At 43.6% G+C, this 11,240-nt stretch overlaps 1 protein-coding gene across 1 annotated transcript in view; it reads left to right on the forward strand.

Moving 5' to 3' along the window:
* Positions 1 to 4,952, forward strand: part of LOC102489876 (protein THEMIS3) — an 81,220-nt gene extending 76,268 nt beyond the window's left edge. Inside the window, exon 4 of the mRNA XM_006164147.1 lies at positions 3,619 to 4,952. Coding sequence (XP_006164209.1) covers positions 3,619 to 4,655 — 1,037 coding nt within the window. The 3' untranslated portion in view covers positions 4,656 to 4,952. The remainder of the gene's footprint in view (positions 1 to 3,618) is intronic.
* The last annotated feature ends 6,288 nt before the right edge of the window (positions 4,953 to 11,240 follow it).

An 11,240-nucleotide genomic window follows, 5' to 3' on the forward strand; every position in this document is an offset into this window, starting at 1 on the left:
CAAAACCCAAACCAAAACAAATATATATATATATAAATGAAGGCCAGGAAGAGTTAAAACTAAGCCTCTCCATAGACTGATTTCTGGCTTCTGTTTGAGAATGTTGCTATTCTTTAAATTAGAGACAAGGCTCAAAGAAGGTTACCTTGGTGGTACAGCAATAATTGCACTGCTCAAGTGGTGATGGCTCCATGTGGAAGGCTGCAGATTTGCTTCTCCAATGGCCTGCACACATTGGGCATTTGTACTCATAATCCTGGCTAGCTAGGAAAGCTATCGGGGCGGCGGGCGGCGGGGGTGGGGGGGTGTCATGGCATGAGACCCTTTTGAGGATGCTTGTCCCTCTCTCTCTCTTAATCTCATGAAAGGAATGAGTAAAGTTTAGGGGAAATAAGAGAGACTAAGAGAACAAAGAGGGTGAGGTTCCTCGTCAGTGCCAAAGTCTCTGCAGTCTAGGGCACATATGGACTTGGGGCAAAGATTCTATCTAGAGAAGGAAGCATCACTGTGGCTGTATGTTACCAGACAGGGTAGATGAGAGCATGACTGGCTAGGATATTGGTCCAAGAAGCAGGACAGGCTAGAAAGGTAGCTGAAGGCTGGATGTCCCAGTCTGCCAAGACTGGAGCCACACCTGGAGCTCAACCTGCATGGCCACATCTGTTGCAAGGGCCACTGATTCCTTCATCCAGAACTCTCACTATAGACCTGACCAAATGTATCTACATTTCCTTCCGAGGTCCAGGCCTTACCTTTCTGATACAAACAGCCTCTCTAGGGCATTCTGGCTCTTTAGCCCTTTGTCACCTGGAACTAAAGTTGGGGTACCTATCTTAGCTACCAAGATGGCATTCAAAGACTGGTCATTAATAGGCAATAAGCCTGATCACTGTAGATTTAAGAACTACGTATTGGATGCCAAAAATATATCCCTAAGTCACATGTGATCGTAGAAAAACTTTTATTTGAGGGCATCCCTGGAATTGCACCTATACTAGTAAACACCTGGGTACTCAGGAATTTTACATCAGCTGTGAATATTTTCACACATGGAGAAAATGTTTTCAGTCAAGCAAAACCAGTTTCTTTTGTAAGCCTAAAATAATTTGCATAACACTTCCATATTTGATCTCATTTAATCTTCACAACTACTAGTGAGGTAAGAAAAAAGGGATTGTTCACTTCATTTTATAGGTAGGAACAAAGCCTGGATTAGTTCAGTGACATTCCTGAAGCTTCACAGCAGATCTGATCATCAGAACGCAAGGATCTCATTTCCCACTCTGAATATTTTGGTTTCCCTAATATGGTCTTTGTTTTCCAGTGTATTCTTATGAACCTGCTGTCTTATGTTTTCACTTCAGTGGCTCAGCTACCTCTTAAGAATCCTTGATCTCGTCTGCAATAGCCCACATCTGCCACATGGTTTGCCATACTTTTCTTAAGTTAAGTTGATACTCCTGAGTTTCATGAAGAAAATCCTCACCTCTCCATTTCTTACCTGCTCTAGGAGTTTAAATAACCATGTCCAGATATTCTCAGAACCACTAGCCGTTCATACTCCTCATCTGGGTGTAACAATCACACAAAAGTGTGTATACATGAATATATGTGTGCAGGTACAGGAATCCCTTACAAAAGAATGGCGCCTTAATCTGTTTTCAGGAATCAATCAAATACAATTAGATTCCCACCATTTTGCTTCAGGGTAAGTCCTCCTCCCCAGTTAAGTTGAGGTCCGAATTACAGCAGCTGACCTTGATCTCATTATATCTTCATATGCTCAGGAAGACTTAAGGGTCTGTGTCAGTCTGTATTCCTCAGATGGAAGCCCCGCTAATAGAGAGTGATTGCCTGCATTGGCCATAAAAATGACACATGCAATTAAACTTCTTTCTAATCATTTTTAAATTTTAATTTTTTAATGGAAACCTAAAAAGGAAAGATTGAGAGATGATGGACCAGCTGCTTGCTCATTGTGCTATGCAAATGTTCATTCTCTTCATCTCTTGCTGAAAGCCATTTTCCATTTAGAATTCTTGAGGCTTAAATGACCGTATCAAGAGACTCCTGAAATCATCGCTTTAGTAGTAATGTGTTGTAATTTTCATCTTCATAGAGAATTTAAATAAGAGAAATCTCTGCTGCCACATTCACATTCTGATGAACTCATTTCTCCAAACAGTGATGTAGAGAGAGCATTTAACTGAGTCGAAAGACCTGAGTTTTAATCAAGGGTCCGCTATTTCCTATCTCAACCTCAAGCGTATCACCTAAGCCATCTCTGCAGGACCCTCCATTTGTCCCTAGCCCCACTCTGCACCTCCTCCATCCTGCTCTGTGCTCTGGGAGGCTGAGACTAAACTATTAGGACGGCTCAACCCACCTCTCTTGCTGTGTGGCTTTGGGTTAGGTTTGGCCAAGAACAGGAGCTTCTATAGGTTAGAGGGCCGAGGAGAGCAAGAGCAGGGTTTATATGACCAGCCACAGTGCTGAGGTTGTCTGGGTCCCTCTGCTGAAAGCACCTAGCAGGCAGCCCTGTGTCCTGATAACTGCCTCCCTTTACATCTTCGGAGGGTAGCAGTGCCCTGATGTGGCCTCCCCACGACCCTATCCAGGCACTTAAAAATAGTCCCTCTGTTAAACTTCCCTCAAATTATCCATTTTGAACATGCCATCAGATTCCTCAAAAAACTGTCTGATCTAGAGGATGGGGGCGATAAGATCTGCTCTGACTGCCCCCAGGCCGTAATGAGGATCAATGCAGATTGCGGATGTGAGAATACTGTGTGAGTGTGTGAGCTGTAACTTGGCAATGTATGGCATTACCGTTCAGCTCTGAAACATTCATGTCCTTTATAAAGAATGGTCTTCCCGGCCAGCCACGGTGATGCAGCAGTTATACAACACTCTGTGACGTTAAGGCCATATGGGAAGGTCCCAGGTTCATGCCCAGAGGTCGCCCTGTAGACCTGTGGTCCAGGCTCGCTGGGGATGGGCTGCAACACGAAAACTGCTGGGAATGCCTGTCTGTCTCTGTCAGTCTCCATCTCCCTCTCTCATGGGAGAAATAAATAAACTTTTAAAAAGATATTATTTCCAAGGCATCCTATTTACTTTTTAGTACTCACTAAATGAAGGTACAGTAAAAGAAGATTTGACTAATCCTGTTGCTATTTTATTTTATTTTGGATTCTCATCAAATTTTCTAAGTATATGCTCCGTAGTTATCTTTTATTAGCTATAATAAATGAATCAAATATTAATTCTACTTGTCTTCTTTTTTTTATTATTTTTTTTGGAGAGGTTTTTGCTGTAGGGCATCTTCACTCGCCGGACAGACAGAGAGAGACAGAGAGACAGAAAGCGAGAAATCAATCCCAGGGAGGATGGCCATGCCACAATTCCTTCTCCTCCATTCTCCTCTCGGGATCTTGGGCACACACGCACACGCGCCCAGCGTGAGTTTAAGCCACCAGGTCCAGGACCGTGGTCGGCTACATGGGAGTTCAGCGATATAGCTATTACACTAACTGCTGGTCCCTAATTCTGCTTTTTTTCAAACTAACTCCATTCTTGAAGATCTCGTACTAAGTATTCTCCCTCTTGTTTCCCCAGGTGAAGTCCAGGTTGCCATCCCGTCTGATTTGGATATATATGTTACTGATATTACAGACTTAGGAAATAGGTCCTTTAAAACTATGACAATGAAGCAAATATACAGTATAGAAAAAAGCAAATTCCCACTGAGAATTAAAATAATGAGTGTGACCCTGGCACAGAACAGAACAGGCAGAAGCAAGACCTTTCCGTTGAAGTGTGGACAGCTCTTAACCATCCTCAGAACCCAGGAAGTAAAAAAGTTCATTGCTGCAGAGATTTTCAAAGGAAAGAAACGGCGACATTTTCTCATCCCATATACCTATCAGGGCATGGTTCTTAGAAAAGGTCGGTATTTTAACTCTGTTTCTGATGTTGCCATAGCTATGCACAGTGGCCAGCTTCGTTTCCAGTCCTCCAAAGACTATACTTCCAACACAGAGCCATGTGCATCATTCACAGCCAAGGAGTGTTTCCTTGCTCTGAAGAAGGACGTGGTTTCTGCTGATATTCAAGGTGAGATGCACAGAGTTGAAGTCCTAAAGTGTCACAATATTACTACCAATACCCCAGTCAAACTTCCTCTGTTTGCAGAAGGAGATTTCCTGGAACTGGCTGATGATGCTGGACCAGGGACCCTACAGGAACTGTGCAAGATCAAAAGTCTCCCATGCCATATCAAAGTGATCAGCCCAGATCCCTCCATGGTCAGAGACCCTCTATATGAAACTGAGGAGCTGAGAATTGAAAATGTCATCACTGAGCAAAGCCTCATAGCCAAAGATGGAACTTGGTCAGAAGACATATACTCAAGTTTTTCAGAAGACATATACTCAAGCTTGTCCGAAGACACGTTTGAAATCCCAGTTGAGAAGATAAACTCGGAGGTGTTGATAGTCGAAGAGTGCCCATGGTTGAGAGATTTGAGAAAGGAGACCAACGTGGCTGTCCAGAACATAGAAGAGATAAGCGAGGCGGAGTCCCTGACCTTTAGTAATTACATGATTGCTCCCCATCCACCACCATGTCCTCCAAAGCCCAGAAGTTTGTCTTAAAACAGAAAATATGACTATTCATCACCCCTCCACTCCAAGGAATAGCATCTGTACTTTCAGGACCTGGGTATCAGGGGCTTCTGGAGAATGGAAGCTGATCCTGGCTGTAGAAACCTGACCTTCAAACAGAAATTAAATCAGAGATATTTAAAATGACATTTTTTACCCTTGCACATTTGCCAAAAGCTGTCTTTAGGTGATAGACCTCTTTCCTTGATATGCATATAAAGCAGAGTTGTAACCATGTTTTGACATGGACACAACACTCATTTCCAATGAAACTGCCTGGCCTGTAGTTAGCACTCAATAAATATTTGTTGGAGGAATGCACGCTTGGTTTGCTAGCACCGCGGCTGGTATCTCTTGTCTTCCTACTTGTTCCTGACTCTTCATCCAGTGGAAGGCACCATCATCCATCTGACTACTCAGGGCAGAAACCCGGGCAGCCGTCTCAACTCCTTTTCCCTGCACATCCAATCAGTCAGTAACCATGTCCTGCCAATTCCACCTCTTATCTCTCTCTCCTTGCACCTTGTCTCAATCCCCACTCTCATTCCTTTTGTTCAGATCACAGTTTTTCCCCGCCTGGATTCTCATTAGTATCTCTATCTCCAACCCTATTCCTTACCAGTCCATTCATTAACCAGTCCTCTGGTTAGTGAAGAGAATGGATTGGAAAGGGGTGGAGAGAGAGCTATCATCAAATCCAATCTGAAAGAAAGAAATCCTGGGAAAGGGCATAATGGTTACATCACTGGACTCTCACGTAATCAACCATGGTTCGAGTCCTGGTGGCTTTAAACTCACACTGAGCACATGTGTGTGCGTGCCCAAAATCCAGAGAGGAAAATGGAGGAGAAGGGATTGCAGCATAGCCATCACCCCTGGGGAGTGACTTCCCACTTTCTGTCTCCCTTTCTCTTTCTGTCTCTCCAGCAAGTGTACATAGCCTATAGCAAAAATCTCTCCAAAAGAGAAAGAAAGAGAAATCCTTATTTTTCAAAGCTCTTCATAAGTTCTCTTTTACCTTAAGATAAAAACCAGATTCTTGAATTTAGTTGCAGGATTCTTTGTAATCCATCCTCTAGCCTGTGACTTTACCTCTCATCCCCCGGGTTTGGTTCTCTGCACTCCATGCTCCAGCCAGACCAAGCTAATTCTGCCCAGTGTGCCTCTAAACTTTGACATACACACTCTTGTCTGGGATAGTCTCTGTCCTCCTTCCAAGAGAAAATTTCTGCCCATCCTTCAGATCTCTCTGTAGACATCACTTGCTTTAGGACACGGTCTTTAGACTGAAAATCTAGCTTAGTCCACTTTCTGCATGCTAGGGAATTCAGAGCCTATTTGGTAAGAACAGAGGTTCTATTAGACAAACCATGACTGGAATCAACATGCTGGCAACTTCATCTCTCTGGAGCCTTGGTTGCACCCCTGCAAAATATGAGTAATGTTAAATTCTATCTAATCGCTGCCACAAGAATTGAAGGAGATGATCTGTTAAGTACTTAGAACACTGTCTGCAGTGTAAGTAGGGACTCAATAGATGCATGCTTCTGGGCCATCTTCTTTAGCCTATGTTCGTAAGGACAGGATGCTGGACAAGTACTCAAGTTTCTTCTGTTGGGATTCATGGTTTGTCTTTGCTGATGCTGTGCTCTAGTATAAAGTGGTCCTTTTCCCTCCATCCACCCAAATCCTGCCCCACACACTTCTCCCTCTCCCACCATGAAACCCACCTTCACTGACCCTTCCATGATGTGCTGCTAAAGTATGGTTTGTTATCAATGGCAGTAGTTCTCTGCAGTCATGGAGCACCTCCTATACGCTGTGCACTATAATGCAGGAGTGATCCTCCAGACCTATTTCATTCTCCATTGGCCCCATAAAGGATGAGCTCTGATTATCTTCTCTTCAGGTGAGGAATTGAGGCTTGGGGAAAGTTTGAATAAGTTCCCCACAAATTCATGTGTTGACCCATTGTAATGTGATTAAGATCTTGAAAACTTGGTCCTACCATGGTGTCCAAAGAAAGGGCCTCGGGAAGAGATTAATGATTAAGTGGTAGGGTGGAGCCCCCATGAGCAAGTTCTGGTTCAAGGGGAAATGAGACAGAGATATAAAGCAGAGCTCTCGCTCGTGCTCCCTCGCTCTCTCTCTCTCTCTCTCTCTCTCTCAAGATACCCATCATCATCTCTGCTTCCGTCAGCCATGTTGTGATATGAGCTGGCCTGATGCCAGCCCTACCACTTTGGACTTTGTAACCATTGGAACTGTGAGTTGAATAAGCCTCTATTCCTTATGTCTTTGTTTTGTTTTTAGATTTTTGTTATAGGGTGTGTGTGCTTGCCGTGGGGGGGGGCAGGGGGGGGCAGAAAACCACCCCCCCCCAGGGGATGTGACCAACTGCAATTCCTTCTCCTCCCTTTTCTCTCAGGATTTTAAGCCTACACATACATGCCTGGCATGTTTTTCAAGTCACCGGATCCAGGATTCAAACTGCACAGCAGGCCATATGGGATCTAGCACCTTAACTACCCTGAGACTTGCTGCCTCCATGAAACCTCTATTTCTTTATAAATCACCTAGTCTCTGGTATTCCTGTTAGCAATACAACTGCAGTCTAAGGCAAGTCTATCCTCGTCATGGGTGATCGAGTGGAGATTTGAATCCTCCCTGACTATTGTGGCATGCCCAACTCCCTTCCTGGCTTTCACATTGGCTTTAGTTATAGGGTAATTCTCTCCCTTCCCCTGTAGAGTAAAAGCACCGTGGTAGTAGAGAAGGATGAGCTTGTTCACTGAAGCATCCTCAGGGAAAGGGGAGATAGCACTCTGGAAGCTGGCTAGATGTGACCAATGCAGGGTGGTAAAGCAAGATAGGGTTGGAGGAGGCAGAGCTGGGGAGGGCCAGGTTCTAAGAGGTATTAGTAGGATTGCCCTGCTCTAAATTTCTGTGGTCTGTAACTCGGGGGGAAATGGAAACATCGAATCTAGTCTACCAGTCTAGGGAGCAGTCTAAGAATAGAATCAGACTCTGGGACCAGCAATTAGCGTAATGGCTATGTCGCTGGACTCCCACATAGTCGACCGTGGTTTGCGTCCCAGACCCAGTGACTTAAACTCATGCCGGGCGCGTGTGTGTGCATGCCCAAGATCCCAAGAGGAGAATGGAGAAGAAGGGATTGTGGCGTGGCCATCTCCCCTGGTGGGTGATGTCTCACTTTCTGTCTCTCTGTCTCTCTCTGTCTGTCTGGCGAGCGCATGCGCCCTATAGCAAAATCCTCTCAAAAAAAAAAAAAAAAAAGAATAGAATCAGACTCTGAGATGGCTTTCAGTGCAAGTATAGCTGCCCCCCCCTTTATCCAGTTTCCCTTTCCAGCATTTCAGTTAACCACCATCAACCATAGTATAAAACCATGAAAAGATTTAGATAACACACCATTCTGAGTAGTGTAATAAAATCTCGTAGTAGCCTCCCTTAGTAGCCATCTCCATTATTTAAATTAAAAAAATAAAATAAAATAAAAAACAGTATCTATTGGGCTCCATACTGTCTGCTGTTTCAGGCATTTACTGAGGGTCTTGAAAGACATCCCTCTCAGATAAAGGAACATTACTGCAGCTTATTTGGAAGGTGACCCAGGGGGGTATTAAGGAAAAGGAAAAAAAAGCCAGTCTAAGGCACTCTAATGATCATATTAGTGCTGCGGGCAACTAGGGCTCAATTTCATAGGGGCCCTCTGGGAGACCATGTAGACGAAGGTTGGCAAACTAGGGCTGAGCCCAACCCATTCGATTTCTATGCCCTGCGAGCTGCGAATAGTCTTTATGTTTTTAAATGGTTGAAAGATAATCAAAAGTAGAATAATGTTTTGTGAGATTCAAATGATTGGAATTTGAATTTCAGTGGCGAAAAGTGAAGTTTTCTTATAACAGATTTTCTATGCTATAGCTGCTTGTACGCTGTTGAGTAGCTGTGACAGAGACCACATGGCCCATAAGGACTGAAATATTTACTACCTGGCTCTTTATAGGAAAATTTTGTCAATCCTTGGTTAGACCGCGCCTCAGCATTGTCTCACCCAAAGGGCAAGGAATCCTCTGTCATTGTGTCAGGGCCATTCTAAAGGGCTTTAACTTCCTGGCTTACCATTAGCTGACCATGTTTTTACAACAACAACAACAACAACAAAAACTCCTCAAAGAGTAACAGGTACACAATTAAAAATATTTGAAAAACAGTGAGAACTGAGGTGAGCCAGGCATGGCATAGACAGCTCCTGCTACTGGGGTAACTTCTCGTAACGAGGCTGGAATCCCCAAAGCCCATTTTTAATGGGCATCAGCAATGGCACATGAAGGAGTCAGTGTCGTTTAAAGTCATGGGAAGAAGCAAATATCCAAAGATAATTTACTTGAAAAGAAGCTGTCTTCTGAAGTACCTAATTTCTCTTCAAAGAAAAGGGTCAACCAGTTCACTGTCGAGCTGTAAGGAAACAGAGCCCCAGTAGCAAGCTTAGTGCAAGCAAGAAATAATGTGAGGGAAATAGCTTTGCTCAGGGAGGACAGGCTCTGGGAGCCAGCTGTGCTTCAAGTTGCTTCCAACTTCTGTGATCTGAAACTTTGGTGGAAATAGCAAGAGAAAATAGAAATGACCTGTCTGGAGAAAGATCGAGTGAGAGAATATCCAGATTTATGCCTGATATTTTAAAGAGCAATTGGTATTATAAGATATTAAAAGCAAATGAGAACATCTACATCGATGGAAAAGAAATGGGTAGAGGGACCAGCAGTTAGCGTAATTGCTATGTCGCTGATCTCCCGTATAGTCGACCACAGTTTGACTCCCGGACTCGGTGGCTTAAACTCACGCTGGGCGCATGTGTGTGCGTGCCCAATATCCCGAGAGCAGAATGGAGGAAAAGGGATTGTGGTGCGGTCATCCCCCCTGGGGTGTGATTTCTCGCTTTCTGTCTCTCTGTCTCTCTCTGTCTTTCTGGTGAGCACATGAGCCCTGTAGCAAAAATCTCTCAAAAAAAAAAAAAAAAAAAACATATATAGTTAAAAAAAAAAAAGAAGAAGAAAAGAAAGAAATGGGTAGAAGGAGGAGTTTTCCCTTAAGCAATTGGTCCCTTGGTTAGTCAGCAAGGGAGCTGAACTCTTGTTGCTTATTCCTTATATGTCACCATACACACACAGGCACACTCATGCAGGAACTTTGAAAAGTTCATGGAAATGTGGAATTAAAGTATGACTTTATTTTGGTGCAAACATTTTAAAATCCAAGCATAGGTTCCTCATAACATGCATTGTCCATGAGCTTTTTGAGGACCCTACATACCTCCTCTGTGTCTGTCTGACTCTCTGCAGTGTATCGTTGATAACACAGAGACATTACTTTTTCAGTTTGGGCAGTAAAGTAGATCTCCAGTCAATCAGAAAAAGACAATCTAATAGCACAAAAAGTAAAGAATGAATGGAGGAGAGAAAACAGAAGATCAGAGAAGATGAACTAGAAATGGCCAACAAATGTACTCAACAATGCTCACCTTGGAGGAATCTTTGTCTAGATTTCTGTTAGCTGGGGAGGTTATAGATCAGCGCTGATGCCACTGTTTTCCTCAAGGAGAGGTTCCCTAGAGTTCTGGGAAGAGCAGGAACCAGCTGCTTCTCTTTTTCTGGACACAGGTAGAGGTGGGAGGAGGCTGTTAGATGGAGAACCATGAACTGAATTGCCCTTTCTTAAAGTGGAACTTGTTTCTGAATTGTTTTTCCACTTAGAGAAGGAGGAGTTTGAAGTGGTGAAAGGCTCGTAGTCATGGGAGAGGTGGTCCAGTGAATCAGATACCGCACTGACAATAGTGCAGCCAATGTTTTACCAAAACAGTATGTGCCTTAGTGGTAGGAAAGCAGCCTAAGAGATGTGCCTCTTTCTAATCCCAAGGGAGGGCTCTAGAGCCCATTCCCTTTTCTGTGCAGATGCAGGCTGGCCCTTTGGTGCTTTAAAGACAGAGATCCTAGAGAAAAAGGAAAACTATCAATAGCAAAATAAACTGGGGATCTCTTCCAGGAAAAAGATTCCAAGCAGACCCTGAATAACCAGTGACCAGTCTGAAAGTGACTGATGTCTCCCAGAGCTCCCCTCCCCTCTGATTCAGACATAATGAGTGTATGTCCTGAGGGAGTTTCCTTAGGAGATCCGCTCTCCTCTGCGTGGCACTGTCAGAAAGCCCTGTTACTCGTTTATTTGATTGATGACAACAGCCTGTGCAGATGACATGGAAGAATCAGCTGCAATTGGGATGCGTGAGATGGGACCAGGAATTATAAACTGTCTTTCTGTATCCCGATTTTGTAGACTAGAGGATATGACTCGTTTCGGTCTACCGTATCTGAATTATCTAGCTTTATAGAAAAAAAATCTTGGAAGCAAAGTTTGCTTTTAAAAATTAATGCTTTTAACATTATAAAAGTGAAGCATACTTTGAACATCTGTTATGACAAAATATATCCTAAAATAAAATAGAAAGGCAAGCGACAAATTGAGGGAAATAGTTATGACAGTTATGACAGACAAATATTA

The sequence above is a fragment of the Tupaia chinensis genome, unplaced genomic scaffold, assembly GCF_000334495.1.
Source record: "Tupaia chinensis unplaced genomic scaffold, TupChi_1.0 Scaffold143584_1, whole genome shotgun sequence".
Taxonomy (NCBI): Eukaryota; Metazoa; Chordata; class Mammalia; order Scandentia; family Tupaiidae; genus Tupaia; species Tupaia belangeri.